This window comes from Paroedura picta, chromosome 17 (genome assembly GCF_049243985.1).
Source record: "Paroedura picta isolate Pp20150507F chromosome 17, Ppicta_v3.0, whole genome shotgun sequence".
NCBI lineage: Eukaryota > Metazoa > Chordata > Lepidosauria > Squamata > Gekkonidae > Paroedura > Paroedura picta.
The window spans coordinates 4,820,216-4,835,996 of NC_135385.1; the positions used below are offsets into that span (position 1 = coordinate 4,820,216).

General features: G+C 51.1%; 1 protein-coding gene across 3 annotated transcripts in view; it reads left to right on the forward strand.

The window, feature by feature from the left end:
• LOC143827051 (cAMP-dependent protein kinase type I-beta regulatory subunit) overlaps positions 1–15,781 on the forward strand; it is a 95,900-nt gene that overhangs the window by 57,947 nt on the left and 22,172 nt on the right. For all 3 annotated transcript variants that reach the window (XM_077316229.1, XM_077316227.1, XM_077316228.1), the window contains 2 exons: positions 3,766–3,826; positions 8,593–8,714. In XM_077316229.1, coding sequence (XP_077172344.1) covers positions 3,766–3,826; positions 8,593–8,714 — 183 coding nt within the window. The remainder of the gene's footprint in view (positions 1–3,765; positions 3,827–8,592; positions 8,715–15,781) is intronic.

The window sequence follows — 15,781 nt, forward strand, 5'->3', positions numbered from 1 at the left end:
TAAAAAGATATTCTCAAAACCTGGGGCACTCCACTTGGGAAAGCCGAGGCTCAATTTGATCTGGAACCCACCTTTGAAACTGAGATATTTATACCGCTCTCTTCCTGCTGGTTGCAAAGACTCCCCTCCCCTTTTGTCCTTCCTGGCCAGCCTCCGTTCACAGAATCTCAGAACCATAGAGTTGGAAGGGGCCACACGGGCCATCTAGTCCAACCCCCTGCTCAACGCAGGATCATAGAATCACAGAATCATAGAATCACAGAGTTGGAAGGGGCCCTACAGGCCATCTAGTCCAACCCCCTGCTCAACGCAGGATCAGCCCTAAGCATCCTAAAGCATCCAAGAAAAGTGTGCATCCAACCTTTGCTTGAAGACTGCCAGTTCCTGTGTGGTTGGTCAACCTTCCCTCAACCTATGGTTGTGCTGCCCTGCAGACGGCTTCCTAAAATTCCTCCACACCCACGATCGCTCAGCACCCGTGCAATCCTCCTCAGATTCTTCTAGCCCTCTGTCATGGAAAGGGGATCCCTTTCTGGGTCCCTCGCGCCCCGTGCTGTGGTATGGCTTCTAGCCAGGGAGGGTCGGGAGGAAGACCCCAAGTCCAGCTTTCCCTCCCCAGTCCCATGCAGAGCTGTCAGGGGCTTTGTTGTCTCAATGTCTAGTATTTCCAAGACCGCTCATCCTCCCGGAGAAGCAGCCAGACTCCTCCGCTGGGGAGGTGAGAGAAGGGTTACCGTGGGTCAGGGAAGATCACAATCAGCACCCAGGAGGCTTCCCCAGCATAGTTTTGCCCCGGCTTTATCTGGCCGGGCCTGTCATTCTCCCGAAAAACATCTGCGTGCGCCATGCGCAGTTCAGTTTGCTTCCAAGGCTCCGTGGTAGCATCTGGCTAGAATTGCAGAGAGCTGCCTCCTGTCACAATATTAGGATAGCTGGAAGGACGGCTCAGCTATCCATCAAGACCAGGGATGGCCAGACTGTGGCTCTCCAGATGTCCATGGACTACAGTTCCCAGGAGCCCCTGCCACAGTCCAGCCACCTCTGGTCTAGAAGCTGTGAAAGCTGCAGCCCTGAGAGCAGAGGGGCACCAACTCCAAGCAGGGAGACGCCTGCAGATTTGGGGGGATGCGGTTTGGGTGAAGCAGGTTGTAACGACGCCAGTTCCAGCCCCCTAAAGCAGCTGTTTTCTCCAGCTGGTGATCAGTTGTAATTCCAGGAGGGTTCCAGGCTGCACCTGGAGGGAGGGAACCGTCCTGGGGAAGGAGCAGAGGGCTGTTCCCAGAGAATGACCAGGCTGTAGGAGTCCTAGATCGCGTTTGGTGATGGTAGCGAGGAGTTGTGACAACTCAGACCAGGCCTTCTCAATCCTGGGGTTTCTTGATGGCAGGGTTTCCTGGATGGGTGAGAGCTGATCAATTTTTAATATGTTTTTAAAGTGTGTTAAACATTTATAAGGCGCTGCGACCAAATATGATCCGGTTGACCAACCTCCCCCTCCCTGAACGGCCAGTGATTGGCCTGGAGGGGGTTGGAAGGGGAGGAGCCCCGGATGGGCGTGTCCACAGCTCTGCTTCCCAATTTATTGATTTATTATTTGGATTTATATGACCGTTGCTCTCAGCAAACTGGCTCGCAGCGGTTTACAAGGACGTAAAACACAGGCCCATTTCATCATAACAATAATATCAACAGTACAGAATCACAGAATCATAGAGTTGGAAGGGGCCACACAGGCCATCTAGTCCAACCCCCTGCTCAACGCAGGATCAGCCCTAAGCATCCAAGAAAAGTGTGTCTCCAACCTTTGCTTGAAGACTGCCAGTGAGGGGGAGCTCACCACCTCCTTAGGCAGCCCATTCCACTGCTGAATTAGACTCATAGAATCATAGAATCACAGAATCCTAGAGTTGGAAGGCCATCTAGTCATACAGGCCATCTAGTCATAGAATCATAGAATCATAGAGTTGGAAGGGGCCATACAGGCCATCTAGTCCAACCCCCTGCTCAACACAGGATCAGCCCAAAGCATCCTAAAGCATCCAAGAAAAATGCGTATAAAACAATCTCCCCATAAAATAACTCTACAGTACTACAGTGGCGGTAATAATTAACAACTAACCTCATTTCCCACATAGGGAACCACTGAGTTGGTCTAGAATCAGGCAGATCTCAAGGAATTGAAATATATCAGAAAGGGTTGATCATATGAGGACTCGGCAACAGTCTCGTACCGGCCCAACACTTAAGGGAATGTATTTTGCATGATCGCGCCACTTCTGGGATTTCTCAAAGCCTAAAGAATGTTTCGGGGGTTTCTCAATAGCAAAAAAGGTGAGAAGGACTGATAAAAATGTTTGGGGAAAGCAGGGAATTGGAAACAATTCCCCCCCAATCCACACTCTCCTTGGCCCTTTAGCCCCTTTCCTTTCCCCACTGGATTTGCACTCAGCAAACACCCCCCCCCCTTACTCTTTGCAATCGCACTCCACTTCCGCATCTCTACTCCGAGTTTATCGGCCTCCTTTCCTCGTCAGGGAAACACGTGCTTCCCCCTTCCCCCCCCCCCAACCCTTGCAAAAAAAAAAAAATTCAAACGCCCCCAAATGTTTGTTTAGTGCTTCTCTACCCAGCCCAGAAGGCCTGAGTGTTTCTTCTCCTTCCTCTGATGGTTGAAAAGATTAACATGTCATCCCGCTGTTAAGCTTTAGGCCTTCCGAACCCTGAATGACAGGTGTGGAGCTTGGGGGGGGGAGGGAACGGGGGGAGTGGGTATTTTTGCCCTTTTTTGTGTGCTGGCCAGAGTCAAGGTGGCAGAGCTGAACCTGGCTAACTGGTGTGATGAATCCATTAAGGCAGGGGTAGTCAAACTGCGGCCCTCCAGATGTCCATGGACTACAATTCCCAGGAGCCCCCTGCCAGCGAATGCTGGCAGGGGCTCCTGGGAATTGTAGTCCATGGACATCTGGAGGGCCGCAGTTTGACTACCCCTGGATTAAGGCCTCGATGATGGGCCTTGGAAGTGCTATTGGGCTGAAGTCCAGCTGCTAGAGTGGGAATGCTGGCAGGGGCTCCTGGGAATTGTAGTCCATGGACATCCGGAGGGCCGCCGTTTGACTACCCCTGGTCTATTCTATCCTGGACCATCGATAACCTTAACACGGTGGGAGGAAGACCACGTACGCGACGGGATACCTTGGCAGGTGGCAGAGGACTCCGTGGCCCTCGCCCGACAGCGCCTCGCGTCCCTCGTGCGGCTTCCTCTCGTTTCGATTGCAAGCTTGCCTGGATGCAAAGAGATAACGAGGCTGCTTAATTAAGTGCTTAATTGCCAGGCTGTTCTACATATCGCTTTCACCGGTAGAAAGGACCCGCTTAATCCCCAGGGGGAGGGGAGGGGAGTCGCCGTGCGATGTGGAAGCCAGGGGAGTCCCGCGAGGAATTCATTTGATCTCCACCGCCTTCCTTTCCCAGGGGGTGTAATGGATTGGGGTGAGGTGTGGGGAAAAAAATCCATTTTCTCGCGAGGCTGTTTGCCTTGGCTGCATTGCAGTTTTCAGAGGGGTGGGGGCGGGAAGAGGGGCAGGGTACATGATACCAAAAGAAGAAGCTGCAGAAGCTGGATCGGAAGTACGTTGTGCATATCTTGTAGCAGCTTACAATCGCCTTCACTTCTTTTCCCTTTCCTTTCCACGGCCTTTCGTCTAAATCCAACATGGCATTTCTGACGCCAGCTAACTTTCTACCTGTTCTGTCTTTCCTATTCAGGGCAGCACACTGAGAAAACGGAAGATGTACGAAGAATTCCTCAGCAAGGTCTCCATTTTGGGTATGTGCTGAGGGTTTCTTGCTTCGTTGGCATTGATTTTTGGGGGCGGAAAGCAACACCCAGCGTCAAGAGGATGGCCTTAATGCCAGCTTGTAAATACACAATGCAATCCATGTAAGACAACCCTCAAAGTGAAATTGGGTACTGAGACACAGCAGTATATGGACACAAACCTGTTTGGTCATAACAATCGTTGCAATCCAGGGGAGATAATGCGATACATAATCCTCTTGATATGTTAGGTCATCATTTTGCATGAACCAGGCAGATTGCACATTTTCCAGCTTTGACAGATGCTGTCAGAAGCTCAGAATTTGAAGGGTATCAAAGTCGGCAAAGATGCCCCATTCTCTATTCACACACAATGGCGGACGCTTATACCACAGATGGAGCTGTCTCCCATTACAGCAGGTTGGACCACCGAAATCAAAACCAGTAGAGGAAAGTAGAAGTAGTTGCAGGGGTGGCCAAACTGCAGCTCTCTGGAGGTTCATGAAATACAATTCCCATGAGCCCCTGCCAGTTGGCCATGCTGGCAGGGGCTCATGGGAATTGTAGTCCTTGGACCTCTGGGAAGTCACATTTTGGCCACCACTAGCGTGAAGCATCCATGAGCGCCAAAATCAAAAGCATTTGTCCTCACAACACCCTCTCGAGGTATCACCCAAGGCTGGCCGGAAGTCCCCGGCCATATTGGCATGCCAGCATCATGGCTGGTCATGCCTGCGAACGCATCACAATAGAACAGAAACTCTTCAAGCTAGAGATCAGAAAAAGCAGCTCTTTCGCCCACGTGCAAAGGAGCAGGGTGTGGGAAGCAAAGCGAAAACAAGAGACGAGAGACAAGTCAGATTTTCCTCTTCGGCCTCACACAAAACAAGGGGGAGTTTTCTTTGCGCCCATCCCTTCCTGGAAGATTTGCGTGGGCATTTCCCTCCTCCTCCTCCTCACGATCCCTGTAATCATTTCTCATGTGGGCAGTCGGAAAGGCAGGGAGCGCAGAGGAGATAGGGACTCGCCAGGAGCAATTAGTTTTCCAGACGACAGGTGAGAAATTATTTTCTCCAGACCAAAGGGATTCTCATTAGTGTTCAATGCCCACACAACCCAATCTAGTGCGCCGAGACAGTCCCTCCCCACCGTCCTTCTGGTGTCTTTTCTTCCGTCCTCTGGTGCTTTGTGGCTTTTGGTGTCCATGACGGTGGCCACCAAAGGGAAAGGGGAACTGCGTGCGGAGAGGAAAACAGTCTCGTGTGGCTGTCTTTTTCCTCTGCAGGACTCAAATAGAAAAGTGGGTCGCTAGAGATCTCTTTTGCTTCCCGAATCTTTAAAGCCTCCAGTCCTCCAGAAGGTTCTGGAAGCACCAAGAGACTCCCAACAGTCTTGCCCCAGACCGTTGGCCGGTCGTGTCTCATCTTGAACTGGGTGGCTGGTGTCTTTCCCCAGTTGAAGAGGGATGTAGACAAACTGGAGCGTGTCCAGAGGAGGGCAACAAAGATGGTGTGGGGTTTGGAGACCAAGACGTATGAAGAAAGGTTGGGGGAGCTTGGTCTTTCTAGCCTGGAGAGGAGACGACTGAGAGGGAATCTGAGAACCATCTTCAAGTATTTAAAAGGCTGCCATGTAGAGAATGGAGCAGAGTTGTTCTCTCTTGCCCCAGAGGGACAGACCAGAATGAATGGGACAAAATTAATTCAAAAGAAATTCCATCTAAACATCCGGAAGAAGTTCCTGACAGTCAGAGCGGTTCCTCAGTGGAACAGGCTTCCTCGGGAGGTGGTGGGTTCTCCATCTGTGGAGATTTTTAAACAGAGGCTGGAGAGCCATCTGACGGAGAGGCTGATTCTGTGAAGGCTCAAGGGGGTGGCAGGTGACAGTGGATGAGCGATTGGGGTGTGAGTGTCCTGCATAGTGCAGGGGGTTGTACTAGATGACCCAGGAGGTCCCTTCCAACTCCATGATTCTATGAAACTGTCTATTTCTGTGCGTATCCTTCACCGTTGCCCTGCATCATGGGACTTGACCTGCAGAAATTTTATATTTCAAGTCTACGTGCTCCACATCCCAAAGCGCAATGCTGCAGACAAAAAGCATATCCCATTAGGAACTATAATTACCAGGCTTTGTGTTTTAGAATGTAATTTTATATCCAGCATTGCAGATAATTCCCCGCCACCACCCATGTCGGTCGTGACTTCCAGAGGAGGCCAAAATAGCTTTGTCGGAAGCCAGACGGAACCCGGGGAAAAATGAAAGCGTGTGGTTTCTGTGCTGCTAATCATCGGGGGGAAGAAAAGAAGCAATTAAAAAGCCCTGATAGAAACGGGGCAAGTGCAACAACGCACACTTCGAAACGCAGTTTTCTGCCTAGATGTCTGGACACAATGTCTTCATACTATTTAAACCAGGGGTAGTCAAACTGCGGCCCTCCAGATGTCCATGGACTACAATTCCCAGGAGCCCCTGCCAGCATTCGCTGGCAGGGGCTTCTGGGAATTGTGGTCCATGGACATCTGGAGGGCCGCAGTTTGACTACCCCTGATTTAAACCAAAAGGCTGCAATGGAAGCTCGTTATCTGGTCATTAACCCAGCGAAATAATAGGAGACATTTCTATTAAACATCGAGGGTACGGAGGAAAACAGAGTCGATTGCCAGAGGGACGGCTGGTTTGTCTAAAACAGTAGTTTGGCATCAACTTTAAGCCAGGGGTGGCCAAACAGTGGCCCTCCAGATCTCCATGGACTACAATTACCATGAGCTCCTGCCGTGGCGTAATGATGGTCAGATTTGGCTATCGATACCCTCCGAAGAGAGCCTCTTGTGGCGCGGGGTGGTAAGGCAGCTGACATGCAGTCTGAAGCTCTGCCCATGAGGCGGAGAGTTCGATCCCAGCAGCCGGCTCAAGGTGGACTCAGCCTTCCATCCTTCCGAGGTCGGTAAAATGAGGACCCAGTTTGCTGCTGGGGGGTAAACGGTAATGACTGGGGAAGGCAATGGCAAACCACCCTGTATTGAGTCTGCCATGAAAACGCTGGAGGGCGTCACCCTAAGGGTCAGACATGACTCAGTGCTTGCACAGGGGATACCTTGACCTTTACCTTACCCTCCGAAGAGTGCAGTCACTAACCAGTTGGGCATTTTCTGTCCTGCTCCCACCTGGTGGAAGGACCTCCCGGAACAAATCCCAACCCCGGTAGGGGCTGGCACAGTTCTGCAGGGCCTGCAAGACGGAGCTCTTCCGCCAGGCTTCCGGTTGGGGCCATAAGTTTGCAGCCGTCTTGCAAAAAGTGTGTTGTGAGGTCAGCAGGGAGTGACGGTGAGTTGGGGAGGAATTTTGACGGCGAACGCGGGTCCGTCTCTGCAGGACGTGCAAAATGGCTGTGAAACGCAGGATTTTTGCTCGGGGTTGTTATAGACATAAGCAAGCAGGGCAATAAGCACACGCCTTGTTCAGTACAAGATTTCTGCGTTGTAAGCTGGGGAGGCGGAAAGTGGCATGGAGAGAAAACCCGGCCGAAGTTTTGAGGTGTGTCCCGAAAGGCAAAGTCGCTTTACAAGTGGGTTCCACTTCTGAAACACTGATCTGATTTAATCTGAGGGTGGGAGTCCACTTCTGAAGAGCGTTTAACTCCTCGGATTTGATTTAGAAGGCTTGATTGAGACAATTATAGCCTTAACAGCACAGGTGCCGGGGACCTTCAAAACCCTTGCTCTCATTTGCCATAATTGGCACTCTTCGGTTCTGATGGGAAACGAGCCGCAAAGGAAGCGATTTGCTAATCCTGAACGTTTCACAAGCAACGGAGCTGATGGGCCTTCTGCTAAGCCCTGAGAGTTCCAAAAAGAAAATTGCTCCCCTCCTTTCAAGAGCTGAAAAGAAGCTCAAATGGAAGAAGAAGAAGAAGAAGAAGAAGAAGAAGAAGAGTTGGTTCTTATATGCCGCTTTTCCCTACCCGAAGGAGGCTCAAAGCGGCTTCCAGTCGCCTTCCCTTCCTCTCCCCACAACAGACACCCTGTGAGGGAGGTGAGGCTGAGAGAGCCCTGAGATTACTGAAGAAGAAGAAGAGTTGATTCTTATATGCCGCTTTTCTCTACCAGAAGGAGTCTCAGAGCGGCTTCCAATCGCCTTCTCTTCCTCTCCCCACAACAGACACCCTGTGAGGTGGGTGAGGCTGAGAGAGCCCTGAGATTACTGAAGAAAAAGAAGAGGTGGTTCTTATATGCCGCTTTTCCCTACCCGAAGGAGCGTCAAAGTGGCTTCCATTCGCCTTCCCTTTCCTCTCCCCACAACACACACCCTGTGAGATGGGTGAGGCTGAGAGAGCCCTGATATCACTGCTCGGTCAGAACATCTTTATCAGTGCTGTGAGAAGCCCAAAGTCACCCAGTTGGCTGCATGTGGGGGAGCGAGGAATCCAACCCGGCTCTCCAGGTTAGAAGTCCGTGCTCCTAACCACTACACCGAGCTGACTCCTTGCCATCCTCCAAGTGACAACCTGTCAAATACTTGAGAGCCATCCTGTCCCTTCTCAACTTTCTAGATGTATGAGGGGCATGATCCAAGGGTGTGTGATCTGACAATTGCTGTTCTCTGTTTCCTCCAGTTTGTACCGCAAGCCACCTTGAACACGTATCGGTGGGGGAAAACCAATGAGAAATTCTATTTATTTATTAGATGTTGGAGGCGGCCAGAGCCTTGCGAGAGACGGACCCAAATGCTGACGGCGCTGATTGTTTCTCTCCTTTTTCTCTTTTTAAAAAAAGAGTCACTGGACAAATGGGAGCGACTGACGGTCGCCGACGCCCTGGAACCCGTCCAGTTTGAAGACGGGGAGAAAATTGTGGTGCAGGGAGAACCCGGGGATGACTTCTTCATCATCACGGAGGTAAGACTGACTCTCCAGCGCTTGGGGCTCACCAGCAATGTGTTGCAATCTGCAAATGGTTGGCCTTGACCCTTTTGGGGTGGATGGGGTGTGTGGGAGGGTTCGCTTCTGGATTTTGGCGGCGGAAAATGCCATCGAGTCTCAGCCGGTGCGTGGTGACACCTGTAGAGTTTTCTAGGCAAGAGGCATTTAGAGGGGGTTGGACGTGGCCTCCTTCTCCAAAGCAACCCTTCTTGGTGGTCTCTCATTCAGTCACTAACCAGGGCTGACCCTGCTTAGCTTCTGAGATCGGACAAGGTCAGGCTGGCCTGGGCCATCCAGATCAAGGAAAGAGATGAACAGAGGTGGTTTAGCATTGCCTGCCTCTGCGTGGCTACCCTGGGGTCTCCCATCCAAGTCCTCAGCAGCCCCAGCCCTGCTTAGCTTCCGGGATCTGATGCCATCCAGGTTGGGGCAGTGATTTGTTCTTCCTTCTTGTTTTCTCCCATTTGAATTGCATTTCTTGCTCTTCAAGTTCCTCGGGGGACATTGGGTCACGCGCTGCCCCCTAATCTGTGACCAAGAGCACTGCCAGGGTGTACCGAAGAGGGAAGGGGATCCTTCGTTACGTTCCGGGCTGGGAGCTGCCTCTGCAGTCAACCGAGTTACCCCTTAGTTCACGTACGTTAGAAAAAATGTTTCGAAATTCAGCAGCCTGCATCGGCGTGCTTGCTTTTTCAAACGTTCTCCCTCCTGGGAATGCTGGACCTATCAGTTTGACCGCTGGAGAACTCCAGGATGCCTGCCAGGTGGCGGCGGCGGTGGTGGTGGGAGGATGCATTGGAACAGCTCTCAGGCCATGTTCAAGGGTGTTTGCGTGGGTTGCTGGCTCGACCTGCCGGCCTTCGCCGTGCGGAATCAGAAGACGTCGGAGGCTGTATCCCTCCCTGCCCTCTTTGCCGGCGTTCTGCAGGGGAGGCTCCGTCAGGGTGGCCGGGAGGACTTTGGGGGAAGCTTGTCCACCCTCTCTGATCTCAGCACTGAGGAATCCCCGATAAGCTTCTGCAGAATCCCACATTCTGGGAAGAGGAAGAGAGATAGAGAAAGAAGAGAGAAGCTGGGTGGTTCGGTATAATTGCTGCTCTCAGACGCATGGATCGTTTGGGCGCAAGTCCGGTAGATAGCTGCAGGTTGGGCAGTTCTTTAGGTGGACCCGAGGGAAGGTGGGGTTCGGAGAAAGAAGGGACTTTTGGCAGGGATGTGATGAAACAGAGTCCACCATCCAAAGCAGCCCTTTACTCCAGGTCACAGGAGTGTTTGTAGCCAGCGTCCCGCCAGCCATGTGACCAAGCCCTGATGCCCATGACTGAAGGTCAAAGGCCAAAGAACTGTCAGGTTGTCGAGGGGAAGAATTATGAGGCTGTCCTGTAAAACAGGACACAATGTGGGTTACTTCTGTTTCCTGGGCCTACTTTCAGTGTCCTTCTGCAGCTGAATATTCCTGTGTGGAACAGGAAAACCTACTTCTACAGAGCATTGAAAGAGCCTTATCTAACCTGTACAGAAAGCCTTCTCCTTTTGTTCTGGGAGAAACTGTTACTTGGGGGGAAGGCTGCTAGGATTTCCCTTTTCCTTCTCGAGTTTCATTTTGCACTGTTCAAGCCGGGATGACTGCTCCTACTTTTGCCCGTTTCCTTGTTGGATCCACAATGACCCCTATCCATAGGTCCCTGGTAGCAATGTCTGTTAAGGCCGTCACCGCAGTGGGTCTTGAGCAGGTTGACACTGCATTTCCCTGTGGAAATTGCGTCTATGGTGCAGATGGTCTGGTTGCAGACCACCTACAGATATCTTCTGTTTCATACTAGTTGGACCATCAGTTCACTGCTTTCCCCCAGACTGTTTCCATACTAGCAACATGGTTCGGAATTGCACTTTTAAAGGGCTGTCTTTTTCGTCCGTTTCTGCATTAAAATTTGCCTGTCCAGGCACAGCCCACAATTGCTGCTCATTTTGTGAGTTTCCGGTTACAGCAATTTCTTCAGTCAAGACAGAATCTAATTCGGGGCTGCCCAATGCAGAAATATGTGCATTTGGGTTTTTCCCCACACCTAACATTTTGAGTTGAATGGGCACATCCCTTTCCTTGTTGCTGTCCTCCTTCCCCTTCCCTCCCTCTGTTCTGAAAAATCCGCCTTAAAAAAAAAGGGTGATCACGTTACAATGCTCTGTTATAACATTATAACAAAGCAGTGTTATAACATTATTAAAAATTACACTCAGGACACTGTGGAGGGAAGGGGGAGGCCATCAAGGGTGCAGAACGGTGGGATTAAGGGGCATAATGAAAACAGAGGTGGAAGCTGGCACCAAAGCACATTTTTTGAAAAAGGGAAGAGAGCAAAGCATGATGGGAGGCTGTCTCAATCAGACCCAGTGCAGAAAGCGTGTTGCGAATTCCAGCATGGGAAATGTGGGGAGAAAAGCCCAAATGTGAAAAGGCTAGAGTCGATTTGCAGCATCCAGAGGAAGACCAAAGCGAGGCGGAAACAAGGTATGTTTCCTCGTGCAGAAACAGCCCCAGTGGATCCTGGGAGCTGTAGTTTGGCTCTTTTTGAGCAATTGACCCCCAGACCATTCCCATGAAGCTACCCTGGCTGATTCCACCATCCCACTTAGTTCTCATCGGCTTGGGAGTGCAATTTAAAACCTCGTTTCACAGGGAATTTATAGCCATAACATTTCTGGAGAATTTAACACTCTGTGCCGAAAGCACGGGGGAGTGCCGGACTCCCTCTCCTCCCGATATCCGCTGCCCCAGCTGTTTCCAAGCGGTATGAAACACCCAGCGGCAGGGGACACAAAAATCAAATGCGTTTAGGAAGCCAGCAAATGTCGTTCGTTTGGCTCAACGTAGATGGCATCTCCTGTCCTACTTGTTGTCGTCCCCCAGTGGTGTGGCGCGGGAAATAGTTTTGAGGAGGGCAGAACTGTCAGCAAAGCAAGTGGAAGAAAACAAAGGCGCAGTTTGGGCTGGCGGCGAGATTTGTCCCCCTTCCAAGCCAAGGGCACCCCCTTGGAGCTTATGTTTGCTGCCTGCCACATCCGATAGCTGCAGGAGTTATGAGCAGAGGGTGGAAGAGGTGGCGGTGGGGGCGTTTGAAGAGGAGGCCCACACATCCCTCCTAAATCAGAATGGAGGAATTGGGCCACATCGTATTCAAGGGCATTTCACAGATGACATTTTCTAACCACGTGTAGGTAGTGCTGGGGAAACTGATTCTCAACAATTCCTTCTCCCCCTTCCAGGCACCTGAAATGTCCACAACTAGGGGCGATTTGTGTAAGACAGAGGTGTATCCTATTTAATTCTCTTTAGGATGCCTGGGGAAGGGGGGTAGATTGACTCATACATAGAGCCTGATGGATTACTGGTCTGAGGTCTTGGCATGGCATTTCCCCCAAACTTTACCATGCAGTAGCTTCTGGGTTATTATTATTATTAGAAGAAGAGTTGGTTCTTATATGCTGCTTTTCCCTACCCGAAGGAGGCTCAAAGCGGCTTACAGTCGCCTTCCCATTCCTCTCCCCACAACAGACACCCTGTGGGGTGAGTGAGGCTGAGAGAGCCCTGATATCACTGCTGGGTCAGAACAGTTTTATCAGAGCTGTGACAAGCCCAAGGTCACCCAGCTGGCTGCATGTGGGGGAGCGCAGAATCGAACCCGGCATGCCAGATTAGAAGTCCGCACTCCTAACCACTACACCAAACTGGCTCTCAAATTAGTATTATATTATGAATTGTCACAGTAAGATATTCAGCTGATCGATAAGTCTGAAATCTAGTCAAGTTTTGGGGAATTTCAGATGTATTTTCACAGGATTCTTGCTGTTTCAAGCAGCTGGCATGATGATAACCTCTTTTTCCAAGAGACATTTGAAGAGGAAGATGATTTATTTGAAGAGGAAGATGATTTGTAGGTCTTGGTACTTTGTGATCTTCTCCTGTTCTTGCTGCATTGCGTCAGAAACCGGATTGGGGGCCATCGTGAGTGATCTTTAGCAGAGCTCCCTCTCCTCCTTTGTGGAACAGGGTTAAGACTTGAGCAGAGAAAGGTGATTAGTTGTTATGGGTTGCTATTGTTTCATTGGCTCGGGCTGTTCAGCTTGGGTTTCTGAGTCTCAACCTTCATTTTTTAATTTTTTCGATGCTATGTACAGTGTCTACACTTTGCGTGGGGTACGTATTGTATCGGCTTTGTGAGGTGTTGGCCTTTTCTTCAGACAAGCAAGTGGAGACGTTGTAAGCCTCATGACGCACACAATTGTATGGATGAAGAGCATTTTGAAACCCAAATCCAAACTGACATGGCACAAATGTGTTGTAACTGCCAGTATGTGTGCTGTAGGGTCGGGTCTCTGGATTGGGAAATGCCAGGAGATTTGGGGGGCAGGACCCAGGGAGGGCAGAGTCTGTGAAGGAGAGGGAGTTCAGTAGGGAGGGCTGGTCACTCTAGGGCTGCTCTTTTTGACTCTAAGCTACACCATAGGGTCAACCCCCTGGCGATGCCGTTTCCTCCAGGGAACTGATCTCTAGAGTATGAAAACCTTTTAAAAACCTTCGTTATTGAAATGTTAGACATTTCCCAAATTAAAAGTATCCATCTTCCTTTGCAGGTAGATTCAGGTAGGCAGCCATGCTGGTCTGAAGCAGTAGAACAATGTTTGAGTCTAACAAAGTTTCATAGAATCCTAGAATGGGAAAGGCTCATAAAGGTAAAGGTATCCCCTGTGCAAGCACCGAGTCATGTCTGACCCTTGGGGTGACGCCCTCTAGCGTTTTCATGGCAGACTCAATATGGGGTGGTTTGCCAGTGCCTTCCCCAGTCATTACCGTTTACCCCCCAGCAAGCTGGGGACTCATTTTACCGACCTCGGAAGGATGGAAGGCTGAGTCCACCTTGAGCCGGCTGCTGGGATCGAACTCCCAGCCTCATGGGCAGAGCTTTCAGACTGCATGTCGGCTGCCTTACCACTCTGCGCCACAAGAGGCTCTCTAGAAGGGCTCATACAGGCCCTCTAGTCTACCCCTTTGCTCAATCTGGGATCAGGCTATAGCATCCATGTTAAGTATCTGTTCAGCCACTGCTTGAAGACCACCAGTGAGGGGGACCCCACTACATAGAATCCTAGCATGGGAAGGGGTCTTACAGGCCATCTAGTCCCACCCCCTGCTCAATGTAGGATCAGCCTCGAACATCCAGGAGAAGGATCTGTCCAACCACTGCTTGAAGACCACCAGTGAGGGGGAGCTCACTATGTAGCATCATAGAGATGGAAAGGGCCAGACAGGCCATCTAGTCCCACCCCCTCCTCAATGCAGGATCAGCCTCGAGCATCCAGGATAAGTGAGGGAAGGGGGCAATCATGTCCCCTCTCAATCTCCTCCTCTCCAGGCTGAACATCCCCCTGAATCAAACTCAAAAACGGGGTCCTCTTCCTTATAGGGTTATTGTAAAGGCTGCGACGTGAATGACCCGAATACTCTGAATCCACATTCAGATATTTTACACAGCAATAGGACTCTTTAAGTGATTCTCTTTCCTTGTTGCTGTTATTGACATCCTACCAGATTCCATGTGGCGTTTAGAACGTTTATTCGTTCCAAAAAGGACGGGGGCTCCGATTTCATCGCTGCAAATCAGAAGAGGAGAGGAGAGAAAAGCCAACGACGGCTTTCGACCCAGCCCAGAGCTTGCCCTGCCTTCAGACATGGGGGGGATGTTGTTTCCCACCCCGTTTTTCACACAACAACCCCAGGCTTTCCCAGACAGGGCAGATGTGGAATGCAAGGGCTGGATTTCAAGGTCACGGAATTATCCTGCCGGAGAGTCCTGGCACGGGGGCGCAGACCTTTCCACGGCATGCCACGGTTGTTGCCGTAAAGAATTGGGTTCTGGCATGGGAACCTCATAACAGATGCACCGTTCCCAAAAAAAACAAATTGGCTGTCATATCGTCAAACTCTCACTGCAGCGTACGCAGATTTTGCCCTTCCGACTGAATCTGAAGCGAACCTTTTTGTCTGTGTTTGCTGCTGTGTTTGCTGCTGTTATTGGTTTGTTTTCAAAGCAGCTTATTTCCCAGAGTCTGTCTGTAGATTGAAGTGGGTTTTGCTAATTTACCCCGTTCTTCTAGGAATCACTGGAAACTCTGTGGTCTAAACTCCCTGGATGTTGATGAGGCCTCATTTTTCGTTTTCCTCCCGGGACACTGCCCCCACTCGCAACCTTATTGCTGGTTGCCAGGCGCCAAACCCCTGCTGGTCGCCAAACCCCTGGCGAATTTGGGAGTGGAACCAGGAGTAGGACTGGGAGGGACCTCAGAGGACTATAATGCCATGGAGACCACCCTCTAAAGCAGCCATTTTTCTCCAAGGGGAATTGATCTCTTTAGCCTGGAGAGGAGCTATCATTCCAGGGGACCCCCCCTGGAGGTTGGCATGCCTACCTAGTGTCCACCTTCCCCAATGGCCGTTTTCTCCAGGGGAACAGATTTCTTTAGCCTGGAGAGGAGCTATCATTCCAGGGGACCCCCCCCCCTGGAGGTTGGCATGCCTACCTAGTGTCCACCTTCCCCAATGGCCGTTTTCTCCAGGGGAACAGATTTCTTTAGCCTGGAGAGGAGCTATCATTCCAGGGGACCCCCCCCCCTGGAGGTTGGCATGCCTACCTAGTGTCCACCTTCCCCAATGGCCATTTTCTCCAGGGGAACAGATTTCTTTAGCCTGGAGAGGAGCTATCATTCCAGGGGACCCCCCCCCCCTGGAGGTTGGCATGCCTACCTAGTGTCCACCTTCCCCAATGGCCATTTTCTCCAGGGGAACAGATTTCTTTAGCCTGGAGAGGAGCTATCATTCCAGGGGACCCCCCCTGGAGGTTGGCATGCCTACCTAGTGTCCACCTTCCCCAATGGCCGTTTTCTCCAGGGGAACAGATTCCTTTAGCCTGGAGTGGAGCTATCATTCCAGGGGATCCCCAGGCCCCCCCTGGAGGTTGGCATCCCTAAGCATCTCGCCACCTCCTCCC